Source organism: Seriola dumerili, unplaced genomic scaffold (genome assembly GCF_002260705.1).
Source record: "Seriola dumerili isolate Sdu_G_001 unplaced genomic scaffold, Sdu_1.0 BDQW01000331.1, whole genome shotgun sequence".
In the NCBI taxonomy this organism is placed as follows: Eukaryota; Metazoa; Chordata; class Actinopteri; order Carangiformes; family Carangidae; genus Seriola; species Seriola dumerili.
The window spans coordinates 8,657,809-8,679,897 of record NW_019174586.1 but is presented as its reverse complement, the minus strand read 5'-3'; the positions used below and the strand labels follow the sequence as shown (position 1 = coordinate 8,679,897).

At 42.0% G+C, this 22,089-nt stretch overlaps 1 protein-coding gene across 3 annotated transcripts in view; it reads left to right on the top strand.

Moving 5' to 3' along the window:
- LOC111232469 (ETS-related transcription factor Elf-1-like) overlaps positions 1-22,089 on the top strand; it is a 38,754-nt gene that overhangs the window by 13,260 nt on the left and 3,405 nt on the right. For 2 of the 3 annotated variants that reach the window (XM_022760006.1, XM_022760005.1), the window contains exons 2-9: positions 14,343-14,692; positions 15,138-15,194; positions 18,430-18,604; positions 19,300-19,404; positions 19,554-19,715; positions 19,844-19,927; positions 20,618-20,810; positions 20,999-21,358. In XM_022760006.1, the coding sequence (XP_022615727.1) occupies positions 14,621-14,692; positions 15,138-15,194; positions 18,430-18,604; positions 19,300-19,404; positions 19,554-19,715; positions 19,844-19,927; positions 20,618-20,810; positions 20,999-21,358 (1,208 nt within the window). In that variant the 5' untranslated portion in view covers positions 14,343-14,620. The remainder of the gene's footprint in view (positions 1-14,342; positions 14,693-15,137; positions 15,195-18,429; positions 18,605-19,299; positions 19,405-19,553; positions 19,716-19,843; positions 19,928-20,617; positions 20,811-20,998; positions 21,359-22,089) is intronic. The other variant, XM_022760007.1, reaches the window with a different exon arrangement.

Sequence of the window (22,089 nt, the reverse complement as noted above, 5' to 3'; positions counted from 1 at the left end):
AACTGTCTCCTTATGTTGCAACTGTCTCATACTCGGAGCGTGCTGGGACTGGCAGCCTGTTGTTCTGGAGTACATGTCGAATCAGTGATGTGATCATCATATCTGAGTCCAAAAAAACATAGTGTGAAGTCTTTCTCTGTCCAGACAACTTTCATTTTATCCCTGAAAAATGTTTCTTGATTTGTATCAGAAAAGCAGTGATCATGCTTCTTTCTTCTTGACTCTTTTTCTTCAGATTTATTTCCTGAGAACTGAAAAGGATGTGATGTAATACAGGGCTTTTCAGTCAATATAACCACCCCCCTGTTCCAACTCTGGATGGCTTACGTCTTGTCAGTGATTTTTATTTTTATGTTCAGTGAAGTGACAAAACTTTGAGTGCACTCTACACCATGTAACTAAAACAATTTCATATCTTTCATTTTGATAAAAACTCTGCCGCATATTAACATTCTATTTTATAACATGAACAAACCTTAAAACCACCAGGAACTGTCAAAGTTGTGAGGTCCCAGCCCGTACTGGTTGAGACTCCAGAGTTGGGCCGGTGTATGTGAGTCATAACAGCCAAGAGCGTCATGTTTTCAGATACAGAGAGAGAGAGAGAGAGAGAAAGAAAGAAAGTGTGTGTGTGTGAGAGAGAGAGAGAGAGAGAGAGAGAGAGAGCGAGATGATATGTGGAATATCAGGTCACACCTTTTGATAACACTCCTGGTTATGCAATGTACCATGCTGGTCAGGGCGCAGATACTGTCTGTTGTTAACATGGCTGCAAATAGGTTCACTTATCACATATTCAACACAGTGTATCAGGCTCAGTGGTGGAAAGTAACCAAACATTTATCCAACCGCTGTACCTAGGTACAATTTTGAGGTACTTTACTAAGGTTTTTGCACTTTATGCTGCTCTATACCTCTACCCCACTACATTACAGCGGGAAATATTGGATCTATAAATATATAAATATTGGCTGCACCACAAGTATGTGACATTTGCACAGATATTTTTCAGATTAGGGCTTTGCATACAAAACGATAAACAGTAATGACTTTTGAGAGTTGTCAAAATTAGCTACATGTTGACCAGCTACAACATTAAAATGTTAATGCACCAGTAATAATAAGATAATAAGATAATATATAATACAACAGCACTGAAAAGGGTTACTCTGCTGCTGAATGAGTACTTTAGAAACATTTTGAATGCAGCCTGTTTCCGTGTAGTCAAGTATTTTTACACTGTGGCTCTAATGCCACCACTGATCATACTGGATTTACAATTAAAAGTGGATGCAAAGTGCTTCCCATAAATTTCTAAATAAAAATGACTCTGCTTGTTAGTGGATACTGTAAAATTCAGCAAGAAACCGTGAAAGATACTTAAATCATGATTTATTGTAATGACCAAACATTGTTTTGAGACTGTGGCTGCAGTTCATGCAACTAACTTTAAAGTTTATTATTATACTGAAGTATTTTCTCAAGCGAATAACTTTACCATGGAAATGTTGATAATTAATGTATGTTGATAAAAGTTTATCTGTCATAAAAGCTGCTCACTGAGCTTGTGTGGGTGGAGGCAGGTTTGATGTGCAAGTGTATTTCGCTCCAGATAAAAGCAGCATGCAGAGCCTCATAAGAATTTCCATTCCTTGCTTCTGTTGAGCTCTGCTCTCTGTTTGAAGCACGGTCATCTGTGACTGTGTAATGTGTAAATACAGGAATATGATACATGTATGACTTTCCTAACTGCCAGTTGACAGCTATAAACTGTGAGCACTATATAATGCAGTGGCCTGAAAACATACTCACAGAGCGATGTTTTTCTTTCCAATTATACGGGTTCCACCCTGCGTGAGGGTTCCATCATGCACAAAATAAGCTCTCAACTGTGAGATGGATGTGAACGTAAAACTGACATCCTCAGTGAAATAAGTTTGAGCTGGTGTCTCCTGCCAACTACTTCACACTCCCTCATGCTAATTTAAACATCGTGTTGGCTTTAGTGCAGTATCACTTGGTACAAAGAGGTATTCTGACCCAGGCACAGAGAGAAATTGATTTCCCACATGGTTTTCAGAGGCTTTGGTCCCAGACACCCAGCTGCAGTGGTGTCTGTGTCTGGAAGCTTCAGCAGCAGGCTGTCATATGGAAAACTGGCCATGCCCATAATGACTCCAGCATTCAAATAATCTGCTGAACTCCTGTCTCAGTGGAAAGGTCTTGGTTGTGCAGGCCAGAAAGTTTATTTATTTCTTCAATTATTTATTTTTGCTTTGAAACCTTGCCTGCTTTTCCTTTTTATGCTTTGCTTTCATATCATTCAAATGTCACTTTTTTTTTCCTTTCATCACCTTCTCCTGCGTGTTTGTGAAATACTTAAATTGAGCCTCAAAGTGCCACATTTACAAGGACGATGGGGCCCTTTTTCATGAAAAGTTGTCATGAAATGTGGCTTGTATGGTGAATACACAAGTTGGTGAACCACAAGTTTGACATATGAACAGCACAACATACTCCACTAACACTCGCCCTGCCCCTGTTTTAACTTTATCTCTTGCTTGTAGTTTTAGCTCTGAATTCTCGCTTTCATTTATAGCCTTTGACAGCAGTGCACAGAGCTACATGCAGAACTGACAGTGACAATTTAATTTCTGTCACCAAATGCAATAGTTTTACATTTTTGGAAATATGTTTATTTGCTTTCTTGCAGAGATTTAGATGGGAAGATTGAAACCACTCATATCTGTTTGTTAAATATAAAGCTATAGCCAGCAGCCAGTTAGCATAGCTTAGCATTAAGAGTGGAAACAGAGGGAAACAGCCTGTTTCTGTCAAAATGTAACAACATCCACCTTCAAGCACAATTAAGCTCCTTGATTAACATGTTGTAACTTATTTATTTAATCCATACAAAAAGGAGTTGCATCTTTATGGGAGCTTATGTGTAATTAATGAGCTTTTGAAGTGCTAATAGGCAGACTAGTCTTTACGCTAAGATAAGCTAAATGTCTCCTGGCTGTTTTTAGATAGCTACCACAAAGACATGACAGTGATAGCAATCTTTTCATCTACCTCTTCTTGAGAAAGCAAATGTTAAACTTTTGCTGCTTCATTCACATCAGGACAAACTTCATTGTACTATCATGTCACTACTCTTAAAATCTGAACTCATGTTTCTGGAGCTGTTGGCAGCAACACTTTCCAGGTTGTCAGTGAGTCCTTGCTTGTACAAAGATGCGTAATGTATTTGGTTAAACACATGGCTACTTACTTTAATCCTGTCACGTCTTAACTAGATGTTTACTTTAATTTAAAAGGATTAAAAATGTGATTCTCAGCATAGTCAAAGATGAAATTAAGTCATTACTGTACATTGCAGTGACTTGTATTCATCCAACGTTATTGTAGGATCAGCAGGATGTGCCTACATGCATTTCTTTCTCTTTCTCTATAAGCTTTTTAATTGGTCCATGTGTAGGTAGTTGAGGTTACACTCCCCTAAGGGGTAAAGTGGGTGGATTAACTACCGAATTCCACCATCGGTGCTGTAATGAGCATGTGTACTTTTATTCAATGAATTGCTTGGATTTCATACAGTTCACTCCACAGTCAGAGGCCGTCTGTTTATGCTTGTCGTTGCTTGGTCTTCAACATGTGTCCTCGCAAACACACTGGGCCTTGGCTGAGCTGAATGAGGCCCACCTGCTCTCTCTGTCTTGTACCGTAGAGCCTACTTTACAAGCCCTCTCCCTCTGCTTGTTCCTAAGCAACAGCCACTCCTTGTTTACCTTTGCGTTTTTGCATTGTGATTCTCGTCAGAACAACATAAAGCCAGCCCCTCGGGAGGCTGATTGTCAGGCCTCTTTATTCAAAGCAGTGCTGAAGCAAAGGTTACTGTGTCATGGATGTCTGTATCTTCCTGAAGGAGCGATAAACTTAGCGCCATTTTAATTAAACTTATATGCTCATTTTCTACTTCCCAAATATAATTATTACCGATCTCTAATGGTTAAACAATAAGACAGTGTAATTATTTAGTTATATAACCAGGTAGTTTATTGTCCTCATCTCCTGCACTCCTGCTGCGCCTTCCTCATCGCCTGACTATCATAAACGAGTGTATTTCATAAAGCCTCCTCAAATATTGACCAGGCGGGACAGGCTGTCCTTTTTCTTTCTGCACGGAGCTCAAACACTTCTTCAAATAGGTGAAATGAACATTTGATTGATGTTAGCAGCAGCTGAAATACATGAACTGAGTTTAATATGTTGGTATTAGTACAGTAATCCCACTTTTTACATTATTTGTGCAGTTGAGACATAGTTACAGTACAACGTTTCAAGATGACAACATCGAGTGACTGAAGCACGAGTAATGTTGTAATACCTAGAGCATGCAGTTCAAACATTTGTCATGACTTAAGGAGTTGTATTCTAGGCGTGGGAGCTTAGTCAACCAGCAAAACAGTTTTTCCCCTTCACCTTATTTTGAAGTATTCACCTGACATCAGGAAACGCAATGACTCAGCACTTCTGTCCTGAGATCCAGGAGTGGGGCACACGTTTACTTGCTTCGAGATTAGATAGAGACATTGGCCAGTGATACTTAATACCACACTGACCCAGTATCCAATTGTGTGAAATCAGATAAGCTCTCTTGAAGGGGCTAAGCTTTCTCAGTGTGAGTGGTCCTGTCTGTGAGGCTTTACGGGGGATCAGATGAGAAGAGCTGATTTAGTTGTTATTAGCTGTTAAACCGAAGCTTGATCTGCAGAAATCTTGAAAACAGCTTTGCTAAAGCTGCAAATTAACATGTTTCATGGTGTTTTAACCTTTCCAGCAGAGGGAATATTAGCATACGTAACAAATAGAAGTATAGAGATTTTCAATTTCTCTGTCTCTATTTTGCTTCTGTTTCAGAAAACGGTGTTTGATAGTGGATTTAAAGGAATAGTTTGACATTTTGGGAAATAATCTTTTCTTTTCCAGCTATCTTGCCAAGAAAAGTTAGATGAGAGGATCAATACCACTCTAGGGCCTGTACTGTAAATATGAAGTTACAGCCAGGAGACACTTATGTTAGCTTAGCATAAAGACTGGGAACAGCTACCCTGGCTCTGCCTACATATATCTGCCTACAGGCAGCATTTTTTTCTGCTGTTTCGTTTGCTTAATTTATACAAAACTGAAGTGTAAGATCGACAGCTTCCAGGCTTGGGGGGGGGGGGGAGGCGTTTTTGGTTAGCTTTGAACAGAGCTATTTCCTGTCATTATGCTAAGGTGACAGCTGCTTGCTGCAAATGTGCCATTCGTACGTGAGAGTGGTATCAAATCGATCCTCTCATCTAACTGCAGAAAAAAGCAGAGCAGCATTTCCCAAAATGTTGAACTATTCCTTTAAGAAAATCTTGATCCCAGATTGAATGACAAGCCAGAGAAAAATTAGATTATTTCATCTCTCTTTGATTCCGTTCCCTCTCAAGGCGTGTTGTCTGTTACATATTGCTGCATACCTGACTAAGGGTGGACACATCAGCCTGCTTGCGTCCAGACCTGTTTGGTATGCAGTCTCCTCTGCAACAGCCGGGTCCCCTGTTCCCAGCCTTGACTCAGGCTTGGAGCCCTGAGATGCCAGTGCTCTATCTGAACATGTACCTAGTAATATGGTGCAAGGCTGCTGTGGAAAGTATCTTGGCAAGGTTCATACATATATAAGCTCCAGGTGGTATTTCTCCCTTCAAGAAAATCAGTTGTGTGAAGTTAAATAAGGTGATGGCTGTTATCAGCAGTAAAATTGTCATGCTGGTTTATAGTTTAAGAAAGAATTAGGAATGCTGTCCTTCACCTTGTTTTTATTTCAGCTTGGTTGAGAATATGCTGCTGGTATTTTTCTGGGTATGATGTCCTCTCTTGCTGCTGGCAATTTACCTGTGCTGTGACATGTTAGTATTGGTATGAATGTAAACACATCAGAGATGGGCGTGTGAATAAGTGCAGCGCAGTAGTGATGTTTTTAGAAACACTTCAGGACTTGAATTTCTCTTTGGTTATTATGTTTTTAGTTTAAATTTAGATAAATTGTTCTTATTTTGTCTTTCACAGACTGTCTTCTGTACATATCTAATGCCTTTAGGCTGCTCAGTTACTGTATAAAAAGGAGAGAATTTAGCTTTTCCAGTCTAGTCATGCATTAAATTGCTTGCACACAGCAGCCGAGACAACAGCAGACTCAGGATGAAGCATTTCAAATATGTCTGCAATAAAGGAATCAGCAGGGCAGTTTGAGGCAACTGACACACATGCACAGACTTGCATGTTTTTTGTTCTTAGCTTTTGTGTTTTTTACTTAGAATTACTGTGATTTTGAAATTGAAGAAATGGTCTAATTGAGCTGAGACATCAGAGGATGTAATGAGCAGTAATAGCTACTATTACCTGTCAGATTCAGATTCTTTTTAACCTAGTTCATTTAAGCTAGTTCATTTAGGAGGAAAGTGGACATGGTCCTGGTGGTGGTACTGTATGATAAATAAGTAGTACCCATAATGAGGGCCAGCAGCTGATATTGTTGCTGATTGACCACATGTTTTATGATGAGAAGTGTCCATTCAAAAGCAGGTTCTAATATGACCAAATATACAAATTAGATCTATAAGTAAAAATGGACGCTCAAAATATTTAGTACTGTTCTTCAAATGTATTACCTGTAACAGTTCTGACACACACACAAACCCACAAACCCAATAAATAGCATTGCTTGATGTAGCATTGCGTCTTTCTATGTTAAAATATGCATTCGCACATCTCATTTTGGAGAAAACATTGTCATTTTTTTCAGCAGCTAGGTCAGTGCTTTGACCTTGGATAGACAGGCCCGGCTAAAAAATTATAATCACTTTCATTTCGATCATTTCTTTTGTGAAAATACCTGGATTTGCCAAACTCCAACAAACAAATCTCATATCTGACTTAATCTGTCTTCTTTTTTTATTGGCAATAAGTAAAGTAGAAAACATTGAGGTGGTGGGATTCTCACTGTCAAACATTACTGGTGTTAGAGCTTAGATCTGGCTTCAGACTAACTTCAACAGCACTGTTGTTTTGAGATTCTGTTGCCTTGAGTTCTTTACAAACATGACATTTTCCACCACCATTGATGCACCTTGCCAGACCAGTGTTAGTCGTCATCTTACTGACAATGTCCAGATGCTTTAATAAAATCATGCAGGCTTTTGCGCTATCAGAACAGCACACAGCAGATCAAACTGTGATGTTTGAGGTTGCAAATGTCTTTTCTAAAACTTTGCTGCAATTTCCTGTCCTGTTTTCACAACTTCAATGGTTCTTCCTATCTGTGACATGTGGCCTGTTGCCACATAATAGAAATAGGCGGCTGGCAGCAGTTTTAATGCATCTGTTAAGTTAAAACATGCTTCTCTGACACAAAACCCAATTTTGGATTCATTATGCATCGGGTAAGGCGGCAATAATGGAGCCAACTTGACACTTGTTTAGTTTTGAAGGATTTATTGTGATTTGGATTTGTATGGGTCCATCTCCAGGCCTATGATTTCTTCATATTAACTAGAAGCAGAAGTTAATTCAGCGGATGAAATTTCTTTTATAGAGTTAATGAATGTGCTTCAGGGCAGTTATTCTTAGTGGCTCATAAAAAGTTTGCGGGGTGCTCTAGTTGCTCAGACAGCTCATTTGTGTACTGATATAATTTTCTCTGCGATCTGACCTATAAGTGAACACTGTGTGACAGGAACTTTGTTGTGCATTCTGAGAATTTGGGGCCAAGCTAGGGATGTTTGTGAGTGTGTATGTGTGTGAGTGGAAGGATGGTGGTGGGTTAGTAATGCTGTCTGTGTTTGCAGGCCTTGTGTCAGCATTGTGGGGAAGAGATGTCTGCAAGTGGCAGGTGGGGATTTGAGAGTGATGTTGTGATCCTCCTAATTTCACCATCACTGTCATTAAACGGTGTAGCAGGCTTGAAGATGCCAGAAGCCAAGATAATACAATGGTGTCTATGATTTAATCTATCTAACAGTGTACTGAAAGGCCTTATCAGTTTGCTTTTCTAATTAATTATAATCATGGGTCTCTGTGCTAAAAAGATTGAGTTTTGCATGCAAAACATGTTTTCCGGTGAGTGTACCAAGTGAAACACTGTTAATGTACAATTCTATGTTAATGTACAAGACTCAGTCAGTGTCTCAGAACCGTCCAATTGAAAGCCAAACGTTTTTGTCTTTTTACGTCACCGGTGGAGATATTTGTAGTCCCTATGCTACTCATGTAGGAAACGCTGTCTCTATCACAAGAGTCACATCTACGAGAGTAACAGCATGTTGTTTGAGAAGGAAGGAGGGGGAGTTGAGAACTTTCCGCTCTTACACAGAGGAAGAAATTTTCTTCTGAATGTGGTTTAACAGACAGGAAGCAGCAGAAGCCACTGCTCAGTGATGCTGTGCCTATGAGTGCAAGATTCACAGGTCATTTTGTGGGTGTTTTTTCAACCCAGTTTTAAAACATGTCACACCGCTATTTCTAGCTGTCATTATTTCTCTTTCTCCTGTACAAGAAAGTCCAGTACATTGTGATGAAGGGCATGTTTGAGTATATATATATATATATATATATCAGCAGAAGCCACTGCTCAGTGATGCTGTGCCTATGAGTGCAAGATTCACAGGTCATTTTGTGGGTGTTTTTTCAACCCAGTTTTAAAACATGTCACACCGCTATTTCTAGCTGTCATTATTTCTCTTTCTCCTGTACAAGAAAGTCCAGTACATTGTGATGAAGGGCATGTTTGAGTATATATATATATATATATATATATATAGGGCAGAAAACAGCCTGTAACATCTCAGATATGTCTCTCTTCCATATTTGAGTGAAAACTGACCAAAAAAGAAGTGGAATCTGGTCTCTGAGGACATTTCTGAACTTGTAACTCTGGGGACATTAGTGCGCTTTCATCCGAGATCTCAAGACCATATTATCCTACTAAAGCTACTGTCTAATCTTCAAGATAATGCCAAATGGTATACCTAATAGAGTGTTGGTTGGCACAAACAACTTTTGTCACAGGAAGGCACGGGTCCTTCTCCCACAGCCTGAAGCCTGAGTGGAAAAGTACAAGGTTTGCAGGAGATGAGATTAAATTCCATTCTCTTTCTGAAAGCCTATGCTCGAGGTGACGTTTTTTTTTTTTTTCTTCTTCAGTCTTCATTTGGCCCTGGCACGGCAGAGTGAAATGCCTCCTAGTGTAAGACAGACACAGTGGGTGCTGGCTCGGACGCAGTGCCCTCTTGTCTGTGTTTCTGATGCCTTGTGTTCTGCAGCTGCATGCTGTTAAGCAGCGTCTGTGCCTGCCTCTGTGCCTGTTTCTGCCATTTTATCGCCACACGCATGGTGAGGCCTCAGGATTGCACTGAAAGCAGTCCTTTATTCACTTCAATAAAGTTGAGTTGCAGTTTGAAACATGGTGAGACATGCTGTATTGTGCAATGCTGGGTGGTGAGTAAAATGTAGGATGCCCAGAAAGTGCTGTATACAAAACAGTTTTGGTGCTGCTGACAGTGCTGTAGCAGTGGTGAAAACCAGCTCTGTGCATGTTTTGTCTGGTGTTGATACAACTCCTAATAATTCAGTCAACACTGCCTACAATGTTTTGTCTTATCTCAAAATGCAGAATATACAGAGTAAGCTGTGTTTTTACTCAGCTGAAATGGTTGTTTGAGCAATTTTCCATGATGCTAAAAATGCTATTGTTACATGCTGGTGCTTAGTTTAAGGACATCTGGGTAAAACATGCTGAAATGGGAACTGCTGTCCAGAAATGATGACCAGGATGGTGTGATGCTTACACGGGCTATCGGAGGGCTTCAGGAATGAGCTTGAGCTTCATATCACTGAGTCATTTCCTTTACAGGAACCAGGAGGATCCTGCAAAAACAGCATGTCTGTGCTGACAACCATTCAATAACATGGCAGTGGTAAGCCCACACATTTTCTGCCATCTTGCACATTGGTGTTTCTCCGCACAGCTGAACAGGGAAAACTAAACCTTTGTAGGACTCATGTAAGGCTGAGATTTCTTCCTGTTGCTACTGAAATGTGTCTCAGAACAAAATCACGGCTTCTGTCAGTTTTGAAACCTTCCAGGAAGACTCTTGATTCATGTCCATTTCAGTTTTTACCAGTCAGATCTGCACCGTCTCTACCTTTTAGTGGGGGGAAAAAACATTTCAAATACCAAGAATACCAGCCTCTCTTGTCTGTGACAGCAGCCATCCATATGTCCTGTGCTGTCGAATCACAGGCCTCCCAGTACACTGCTGAACAATAATGTCACCTGCGGGAATCTGCATATTTGTAACCTGAGCTGAAAATGGCTGATAAGTAAAGTTTGCCCTGGTCCTTTTCTTGCATCAATGTTTGCACTCACCACATGCAGGGTGAGTCATTGCATAGTCATTCAATTGGCTTAAATTACCTCCTTTCATGGTCAACAATGAGCTCAGCTGAAGAGACTAAAGCGGGGGAAGTAGGGCCTTCTGGGAATGCTCCATTTGTTCATGAATCCTGACTCTAATTGGTTGTTATTGCGACTGGCAGTCACCATGCTGTAGGGGTGGAGTAGGCCAATGTTTGCTTCATACTCCTCCTCAGTCTGCTGCACAACAGGCTGCCATATATAACAGATAGTCGTAATTGCCGCAAGAGAGGAGATTGATTAAAAAAGACATCAGCATGATCACATGACGACGGGCCAGGATGGAGGCGCACTATCAGCTGACCGTAGTAATGATAATCTTTAAATTATTCTGTTAAACAATAATGAAAATAATTGGTGGTTGCCACTGTACATAATGTCAGACATTAGGAACAGATGCTCATCACAAAGAGTCAGCTACCAACTGTTTCCATCAAAAGTTAAAAAAAAAAAAGTCAAATAGATTCAGTTTATTATAAAGAGTCAGAAAAGAATATTTAAATCCTCACATCGCACAAGATGGTTTGAGGTTTTAACGTCTTTCAGCTCATTGTTTTGGTTTTACGACCCAAAAACTGTTTTCCCTCTAAAAACTGATTGTACACTACCTGCTCGCCACCAAGTAGATGACAAACACAGTTAACAACTAGCTCGTGAACATAGTGGAGCATTTAGGAGCAAAATGCTGATGCTCAGTGTCTGCTGGATGTGTAAAAAGGAGACTGTTCACCATAACAACCGAGGTGATAAACTTTAAGTACAGCTTGTTCCTCTGCCCTCAACGGGCCCCAAAAAAAACAAGCAACAAACAAACAAAGCAAATGATTAATGTGTTATTAGAATAGTTATTTAATGATATGTCTATTAAGTAATTATCTAATTGTTTCAGCAGGTTTTTTTAATGGCATTTTACCTTCATTAAGTTTTTACCAGCAGGCACTAGCAGGAATTACAAGGGGAGAGAGAGAAAGGGAGATGACATGCAGCACATGTGTTTGGTTGGATTTAAATACTGGACACCAGAGTTACACAGTTCGTGCTGTAGACCTCAGCAGGATGCCCCGCCTGGTAACCACACTAAAATACTGAAGTCTGTCAAAAGAAGGCCCCACCCAGAGCGAGTCACAGGCAGTCTATTTGCTCTTTGGACTATTACGCATTGACTAACATCCCAGTGAAATCCCTCCCTTCGCTGTTCTCCTCCTCTTCTCCTCTTCATGACGTAGTAAGTGCAGTTACAACCCTGCCCCTGTGCTGGGACAAGGCAGCTGTTGTCATGTGCTTGGGGATAATGTGCAGACTGTGTCTGACTAATGGCTGGCTCTCTTGTATCCCTGTCTGCTGTTAGCACCATGCCAACTGGGCCATCCCGATCAATGAAGCACTGACAGGAGGGATATACAAAATACACACATGCAAACACTGTCACAGTCTGATACACTGGAGTATGAAGCAGACAACACACAAGACATGGGAAACGGAGAGTGAAAGAAATACTGTTTACTTCTATCTTGATTCAACATGATGATTTTAAGATTTGATAACAGTCTGCTCCATGTCATCTGATAACCCGTTAATTAAAATGCTGATGGTTTTTTTTTTCATCGTTTACCCACAGTCAAGCCCGCAAGCATTACATTCACACCATCAGCCCCATAAATGTCTGTAACTCTAACACAAACTGACAGTTCAAAAGGGGAACTAAGATGCTCAGTTACAGAGAGCGCCTGTTGGTTTAGTGATAGTATCTCCTCAGATCTGGGATGAGGCAGCGAGGCTGGGCAGGGCAATCGCAGAGTGATCCCATGTGATACAGACCGCTGCACATTTGCCTTATCCCACATGGGGTGTGTTGGTCCAGCTTCACAGAGGGCACACGAGGGCATCTGCTTCAAATATGTGTGTGTGGTCTATGGGGAATTATAAATGGATAAGGCACACACATGTCAACCCACGTTTTCTTTTTTTTTTTTTGTCTTTTCTTTGCTACATGATTTATACATCTTCCTCCATTTGGAAACCCCATACAGTATATCCCCTCTTTTCTGCTAGAGACTGGTAATGTCTTGTCACACTCTCATATGCCAAGAGGACCAGGGCACTCCAGACAGATGGCAGCAGCATCCAGCTCTGGCAGGAGTGGACATGGACCCTGCCCAGCAGAGACAGCAAGAGAGACTGACTGGAGTGAAACACTAGTCTCTTTTCTGTCTCCCAAACTGATGCTTTCCAGACCCCGGCCGCATGTTAATATTCTGTCTGGATGCTTAGCAGAAAGATAAACTAAATCGCAACATTTGTTTGGCCCGTGTGTTCGTTTTCTATTACCTCTCCTCCTGTTACCCCCTGCCTTCTAAATACAATTTGGCCTGGTATGCAACTTTGTCAGTCACACAGGCATTTCAAAGCAAATAAGCTCCACCCTGCAGCACTGGAAAAAGCAGGGATGGTGTGTGTGTTTGTGTGTGTGCGTGCACGTGTGTGTGTGTGTGTGTGTGTGTGTGTGTGTGTGTGTGTGTGTGTGTGTGTGTGTGTGGTGGAGGGGGTGTACTAAACATTGCCATCTCTAAATTCTCTACTCCTGCCAGCTCTTTGGTCTGTGGGAAAGATGGGGGTGGGGGGTGTGTGTATGTGTGTGTGTGTGTGTGTGTGTGTGTGTTTGGCCCTGGGGTCTCTTGATCAACATCAGCCCCTCCCATCCTTTAGTCCCCAAACCTGCCTTTGGGTATCAGGTTGTTGGGACACACCTCCACACACACAAACTAACAAGCACACGACCTCCAGTTTTCTCTCCCCCGCTGCCTGTGATGACAGTGACTCCCCGAGGGTCAGCACAGAGGGGCTTCCACAGCGTCATCAAACGAGTGATCTCTCACCTGTGTGTGTGTGTGTGTGTGTGTGTGTGTAGTTCTGTATAGAGGGAGTGTTTGTTCACACCCTCTCTGCCCCGCCACCCCTTCATGTGATCATAATATCAGCCCGTCTCCTCATGATCTAGGGTGGTGCGCTGAGGGGAGTCTGCTCTGAAATGAGAGGCGTTAGTGATTAAATCAGAATAAACCGTGCTCTCCTCCTGATCCTGCTGCGTACGCGCCAATATGTTGTTGTGCTTAGTTTATGGCTACACTGATTAATTGATCAGTGACAGAAGATTAACGGGCAACTATTGTGATAATTGATTTAAATTACATTTCAAGAAATAATTCCAAACAGCTGATGGTTCCAGCTTCTCAGATTTGACATTTTGCCGCTTTTCTTGGTCTTACATTATAGTAAGTAGTGATTTTGCGATTGTTTGTCAGGCAAAGAAGCGCATTGACAGATTAATCAATAATGAAAATAGGAGTTTGATGCAGCCCTAGATTATTTAGAAGATCTATCTGTTTCCCTGTCCATAGTTTCAGTTTTTAGGCCTCAGAGCCTAAAATGAGCAGATGGATGAGGACGGCATCACATCTCTGATATTTAAATTAGAATAGGTATTTATAGTAAACATAAGATAAAAATCTTTCTAATAGCTTTCTAAAACAATTACAACACATTAGGGAAACCTGTTTTTTTCCCTTGGTCTTGCTTTGAGTTTATTAGAGGGCTTGTCAAGCAGGGAGGCAGGAATTAGTCAGTGTCATATGTGTTTGCTGCCTTAAACCTCTATTATTATTTGTATGATGAGTTTAGGCCTCAGAAACACTTGCCATCTTTACTACTTTACACCGTACTGTCTCTGCTCCCCCTGCCTCTCTTGTCTCTCAGTGAAAATAAACTTAGCCCCTATCTCTCTCTCTCTCTCTCTTTCTCTTTCTCTCTCTCTCTTTCTCTCTCTCTCTGCCAGGTGTAGATGCTCCAGGCGCAGCGGGACCCAGCCTCCGTGTCAGAGAGGGACGAGGCTGCTCCCTCCTGGGCCACAGCACTCCTCTGAAACTCGGTTCGTGGTCTCTCTCTCTCGGAGCACTAACCGCTGCGGGTTCGAGAACAGGAGGAGGAGGACGACGACGACAGGGAAGCCATTTTGTGAGGCGAAGCTGAGTCGCTCTCTGTGCAGAGACAGAAGCCGGAGTAGTCACGGCCGAGATATTTCAGGCTGCTCCCTGCCCTCTGAACTCCACCGCCATGACGACTGCGGTGCAGCCCAGTGAGCTGGTGTTTGAATTCGCCAGCAATGGGATGGACGAAATCAATCAGGTATATATGACAGTGGAGAAGCCACAACTGAAACTTTTGAGGGGCTTGTAATCAATATTTTTTATTTGATCAAAAGACCTTTGGGCCATTTTAACCAGATGTACTGTATGTGATTTTGTTGATAAATGTAAGACAAACAAAACTTGTGTAAACAGCATGGTCACTGGGGCAGGAATAGCTGTGACTCAGGGCCTGTGATCTTCAACTCTGAGAACATGCTGGGGAACGAGGCAGGCGGAGGGGAGGATGGAGCAGAGAGGAGGTCTGGGAGGACGAGTGTGGGCTGTTGGGAACACAGACATGGAAAGGAAAAACCTGCAGCGAGGCTGGGGTGCGTGGGAGGGAAAGGGTGGGGCTTGGCCGCGAATGTGTTTATGACAGAAAGGTTACTGTGTGTGGATACGATGTGAACCTGTGCCTATGTGTCTTTTCATTGCCTGGTCAGGTGTGCAGTTATCTCATCCCCACACCCGTGTCTGAATCCTGTGGAGCAGGCTTGATTGTAAGTGTGGATGTATGTGTGTTTATGTGTACCGGTGTTTGTATGTGTGTATCTAGAGTGACGAGTTGTCACTGGATCCCTGAATAGCACCGGTTCAGGCCTAACCTGACAGACCAGTTACCAGGCTGCTTGAAAGGCACGGGATAATTCCACGAAAAGGTCTTGCATTGTTCAAGGGCTACGGTTTTGTTCCTTGCTGCACCCACTTAGCCTGTTATGCAAGCAGTATGCCCCTATTTACCAAGTCCTGAAAATACCCCTAAAAAGGAACAACACGCTGTAATGCACTGCACTAATGTAGTGCCGCAGTGGCCATTTTGTTTCTTCTGGCTGTTGTAAAGATTTATTTAGGCCACAATAAAGCTGTTGGAGCTGAGTGAAATCATAGAGTAGGTTCTTTAATGATTAGCCTTGCTGTATTGGTTTTTAGGTCAATAAGTAGCTCCCTTGGGTGTATCATGTATTGACTGCAGGGTGATACTTAGCTTTGTTATTTTGTACACAATCTCTGATTCAACTACAGGTAGCTCTGCAATTTGTTCTCTTAATTTGAAATAAAAAATAAAAGTTTCAAGCTACAGAAACAAACGTATCTGGCTTTTAGGTAAAAAAAAAAAAATAGCATCTCTCACGCTGCAGGCAGATACACTTTGTCAACTGTTGTGAATCTGAGGGTATTGTAAGTGTACAGACAGTTGGACTCCATTGTGGCTGAGCAGGTAAAGCAGAAGAGAGTAGGGTGTGGCGGTGGTGGTGGTGATGGTGGTGGTGGTGGGGGGCAACCTGCACAGATGCTGTTGCTTTTAGAGGCAGAATGAGGAACTCAAAAATGCAAATCGACCTGATTCTTATCGCACTTGTTGTTTCCCTACTAGAAACACTATCCAAGTCAACAAAGAGGAAGAAGCTGTTAAAACCTTTATGATGTTGAATATTATTTGTCAGACTGTGTTACATGTCTCACGGTCCTCCCTGAGAGCCCCGCTTTTTCACAACGTGACGCCTTTAAACAACAAGTTTCTCTTCTCTGTAGTTCTTTACGCATCGCAAAGCACTTTTCAAATTGTCAAATCAAAACTTAGTTTACATGACAACACAAGAATAGTCTAAAGGTGTTCCCAGCAAAAACAGGATCTGTAGAGACAGCCTCTCCAGACGTCTCTCACTCTGTCAGCAAACTGTGTGGGACTCAGCGTTTCATGGGAGGGGGGAGGTGTCGTTTCGATGTTTCATGAGCTCAGCAGACCAACAGTCAAAATGCCACACAAGGACAGCAAACATCATTTAAGTTCAGGCGGGGAGATGTGGTAGCCTCCCCGTCTAGCTATCTGATAATATGTCTACCAAAGACTCCGATTAATGGGAAACATTCAGTGTATATCAGTGAGACATTGATAGCGCCTGTAGTCAAAGCAAAACCATGGGTTTTTATTAGCCCCAGGAGGCCTCGTGGTTTCGCTGCCGAGATGACACAAGGTGTTTGTTGCTGATCTTCCAAATCTTGCTCTATACCCACAGACGCCTACACTACAGTACGTACAGAGCATATGTTCAACTAATGAACAGCTTTGGCTAATTACTGCCGGTGCTGCTTAGAAGGACTAACCGTTTAACGCAATGTCCAAATAACGAGCCAGTCTGTTAGTCTGCTGGTTAAAGTGTAGCTGAAATGGGTGTGTATCTGGCTCCATTGCCCCCTCTTCTCACCCCCACGACTCAAGGCCCAGACACCTGGTATGCCTCGAGGTCCAAACCAACAATGGACACTTGTGCAAAGAGACAGATACGCCTTTATTCATGTTTCTCTTACTTCACCTTTTTGTCTTGTCTATTTCTCCCTTTAATCACACCATCACTGTAAGAATGTGCTTTTGTTCTTCTACATTGTCTGGTTGGTTTAAATTTAGATAGAATACTGAATAACACAAACATCTATTTAAAGAGAAAAAACAGGTTGCTGGTTAACATTTTCTTTCTTTCTGCTTTTCAGTGTTTCAGTGTTTTGTACATGAGGGTGTTGTGACAAGTTCTAATGAAAAACAACAGTCCAGCAAATTGTCTTGTTTTTTCAGATAGGTCTATGTCTGGTGGCATTAAGTTGCTGGTGGCATTAAGTTGCTCTCTGATCACTCTGATGCACATTTAGAAAACTCTGGTTTAGCCAAAGCAGTTTCATTAGCTGCTTGGCACCGACATGGTAAAAGAAATGATCTCTGCACAGTTTGTAGTGTAGTGTAGTGTAGTGTAGTCTGCTGCCATCTCCTGGTGGTCAGTTGACCCTGAGTGGTTTTGAATCAAACTGCAACCTGAGGTGACCTTTTTCATTTAAAACAAAAATCATGATTATGGATTAAAAATTTAATTTAATTTGATGATTTCTGAATCAGATCCGCCTTTGCCTCCGATGCTGAATGTATTTCATACAAAGCGACAGCTCACTTAAGTCTCAAACTGAGAGCTTTAGAGGACCGTATGACCCACTTATTCATAGGACTGAGTTAGTCCCCATGTCCCTCACATTGACACGAACCAAACGCCCAGCGAGGACTCTTGACACGTGTGTGTTTGAGGAGCTCTCTGGTCTGTTGTGCCTCTTAGTTGTTCCTCCGTGGTTTGGACCAAACTCCCCCTGCTCCTTTTCTGCATCAGGCTGTGCCGTGCCTGAAATGAGACGGCAAGGTTGGAATTCCCAAAGCACGTTTAGGACATGATGAAGGGGGCGTTTGCCTGCAGTTCATGATTGATCCATTAACATTCATTTGGGCTTATATAATTTCTGAGCATAAGATTAACTTCTCAGGAGAAGTAGGCCAAATCAAACATCTGGTTCCTGTCTTCTTCAGCGGGTCCCTGTGGGCTGCTGCAACACCACAGAAATGAGCTTTCCTCCATGCTATGTGCCTCCATATTAGCTGAAATTGAGTATGAATCTACAATATTTTACAAGGCAATAAAAATAAGAGACCAGATCGGGTTATAACATTAATCTGATGTCATCTGTGGTATTTATATTGCATTTATGACGTGTAGTGGAGGAATTAATGGCGTTTTTATTGGATTTACACGTATGTATTCGCAAAGACCATCTGTCCCTTGCCTCCCAGTTGTAGCGCCGGTGTTGCGACATCTCATACCTTTCTCTATGTGTGTATCTTTGTTTGTGTGTGTGTGTGTGTGTGTGTGTGTGTGTGTGTGTGTGTGTGTGTGTGTGTGTGTGTGTTCTCTTTCCATTTAGCTGGACGACCCATCAGTATTCCCAGCGGTGATTGTTGAACAGGTGCCTGCAGCCGATCTGCTGCAGGTCTACTCAGGCCTGGAGTCGGATGAAGTGCCCAACGGCATCATGGTGGACACCACCCTCCACGTGGTGGAGGAGTCATCCATCTTGGTGGGAGGGGTGGACCTCTCAGGTAAAGATATTTTACTTTGCTATCTTATCTACCTTTTTTTTTTTTTTAAATCAGTTTACGTCTAAATTCACAACTAAATCTGTTTCTTTTTTTTAATTGTTAATGAAACAAATGTGAATCTCATCATATATATACACCTGGACCTGGATCATCTTAGTCTTAAGATGGATCACAGAAACCGGGGCCCTGCTCCACAATTTCCAAAACGTTTCTGGGAAAGAACAATGCAATTTGATACTAATTATCAGGAATCAAAAACAGTCTTCACTTATTTAATTACAGTTAATCACTAGCATAACCTAGAGAGTCTTTAATGAGTAAACAGTAGGCTACCTGAATATATAAAAATGCAAAGCAGACAATTCAGCATACATGAAGGACAACCTTTCCGATGATAAATGAATGAAGAATGAATAAGTATTTGTGTTTAAATGGAACTTTTCTTTGAAAGATATTCATATTTTCCTAAATCATTATCAAATTACTTTGTTCTTTCTTGGAAACTTACAATATTTCCCTTTTTTTTTGTACCATTAATTTTTTATAGATCTTGATGTCACCTTTAAAATTCGATTAATTCCTTCAGATATATCTGATGTATCTGATAAAGACACAGACAAACTGAAATACCACAATATATGAAAAAAGAATTTACCTGCAGGGACCTCATGAATTTGTCTTTGTCTGGTGCACAGAAACAACGGTCTCAGGTGCAGAGGACAGCATGGAGACAAACGAGGCTGCGGCAGCTCTTCTCAACATGGAGTCTCCAAACAACATTTTGGATGAGAAACGTATGAGTAAGTTCATTTGCGTTGTTACAGTTTCAGAAATGGTGCAAAAATATTTCAGTTTTGATCCCACATTAATCATATCTGGAGCATTCGACTCGATCTTCGTGGTGTATTCATGGTTTGTCTGTGTTCCTGTTTGTCTTATTTATGTTCAGTTCACTCCTATGGCACTCTGCTGGAGTCAGAGCTGACATATGCCCCACTGAGGCCCGACCAGATGGACAACAGTGCCCTTGACGTGTCCCTAGACGAGGACACTTCATCCATGGATGAGATTCCCCAAAAAACTTCATTAAAACCTCAGAAAAAAAGCAAAGGTAACAGTGTGCTCCTCCTCCCTGTTACAACACAGCAATGATCTCCTGTGATAAAGTTTCAGTGTTGTAAGTAATTGGATGATTTCACTGTGACCTTATAACATGCCACCCCTCAATTTGAATCATAGTCCGGAAGCCGCGGGCGGTGCGTCCCTGCTCCCCTATCACCACCCCTAACCTGCCACTCAGGAAGAAGAGCAAAGAGGGCAAAGGTAAGCCTCACTAACTAGTCCGCTTCTCTGTAATGAGCCAATAAAAATCAAGGTCTCTCCCCCTCTTGTGTACGCTCTGTTTCCTCCTGTGGAGTGTGCAAACAGCAGTCCTCAACCCCTGCAGTCCGGCCGGGTTGAATCTGGCCGAGTTAATGGATGAGGGACTCTCAGAGTGCTGTGTTTCACAGGGAAACAGAAGTGATTGTAGGCTGGAGGGCACGCTGATGCTCCACTGATAGAGGCAGACTAGTGCTGCTTGATGTGAACCCTCATTGCACCATACAGTGTGACACAAAGAGGAGGGGGCTGGAGACGGCAGGTTCAGCTGCACACATATACATCACCCTGTCACCGTGTCTGGGATTCAAGTGACTGCTGGGAGCGATGCTGTTTTTAACCACTTCTGGCCACAGTATCTTGCAAATTAGAGTAATCTACTCCCAGGCTTGGTATAATTAATTCCCTTCCAAGGCACACATGCACACACACAACAGTTACACAAGTCGTTTCTCCTGTAACCCTGTAGCTGCCATGTAATATTTTTAAGTAAAACTCTGAAAATTGCTAAAAAAAAAAAAAGAAAAGAAAAGATAGATGTCTGTAGCACAGCTCTAAGGCCTCACCATGGATGTACGATGTGCTTGAATGTAAAAAACATGACTTAATTTATCCCCCTCCCTGAATTTGCAGGCAACACCATCTACCTGTGGGAATTCCTTCTGGCTTTACTGCAGGATAAAAACACCTGTCCCAAATACATCAAGTGGACACAGCGGGAGAAAGGCATCTTTAAGCTAGTGGACTCCAAAGCAGTTTCAAAGCTGTGGGGCAAACACAAGAACAAGCCTGACATGAACTATGAGACCATGGGAAGAGCTCTTAGGTAAGACGAACATACAGATGAGCACCATTTTCCAAAGCGCCGTTGTCACGCACATTAGCTCCCATTTAGCTCTGAACCCTGCAGACATGATCCCACAGACATGTTCATATTTTTATGAGGCTGTTAGATTTGAATGATGATCATGTCTATAACGTGTTAAACAGCTCCTTATCTGCTTTCTCCTCTAGGTACTATTATCAAAGAGGCATCCTGGCTAAAGTGGAGGGGCAGCGGCTGGTGTACCAGTTTAAGGAGATGCCACCTGATCTGGTTGTGATTGAGGATGAAGACACGAGCTCAGACGCCAACGCCGGCTACGGTAACCAGAGATCTACCAATGGGAGGTCTGTGGTCCGTGGAGGTTCCAAAGGGCACGGGCGGGCTCATGGTCAACACCAAGTCTCAGTGAAGCAGATGAAGAAGGAGCCTAATGATGAATGTCTATACCAGGAAGCTAATGGTGGACACGCCGCGCATCTCCTTCAGTCTGTTCATGTGTTGCACGCAAATCAAGTGTCGGGTGTCCAAGATCCAGCACAAGCTATGAGGTAAGAAGAACACAATACCCACTGTTTCCACACTGTAAATCATATTGAGAGTGTCTGTAAGTTAAGTGAGGAATGCTTTCATTTCAGTTAGCTTAGCTTAGCTTAGCATAAAGATTGTAAATAGGGGGAATCGGCTAGTCTGGCTCTGCTCACATTGACAAAAAGGCTCTAGGAAGTTACTGTTCCCGGCCAAGAAATAGTTCCAGGAGTTTACACCTGATCAAACCGCAACATGTTGTTTTTACACTTCGGTTTTTGTATGGATTAAATTAAATGAAATATAACATGCTAATTGGAGAACGGGCAGACACGAGAGTGGTATCAGTCTGTTCATCTAACTCGGTGCAAGAAAGCAAATTAGCTTTTGTATTTCACAAAATATCAAACTGTTCCTGTAAGGGATCCTTACCCAAAAGATTTGTGTTTGTTATGTCTTTATCTAAAGAAAAAATCATGTCAGTCGATGTATTGTGATCTGAATTTTCTAACTCTCGTGCATCAGTATGAACCTGTATCAGTATCAACAGGCTCTATTCCAAACCCACAGGATGTTTTGATAACAAAGCGTTGTTGTTTCACCAACCGTCGGAGATGTTTTTAGGCTGCAGTTTGTGTTGTTGTACGGATTTGCTTTCGATTCCATTGTTTGCTTTGTCCACTGCTTGTATTATTAATGTATTGTCAGTCATCTGGCTTTTTGTCTGAGCAGTTAAACATTGTCTGCAGTTAGG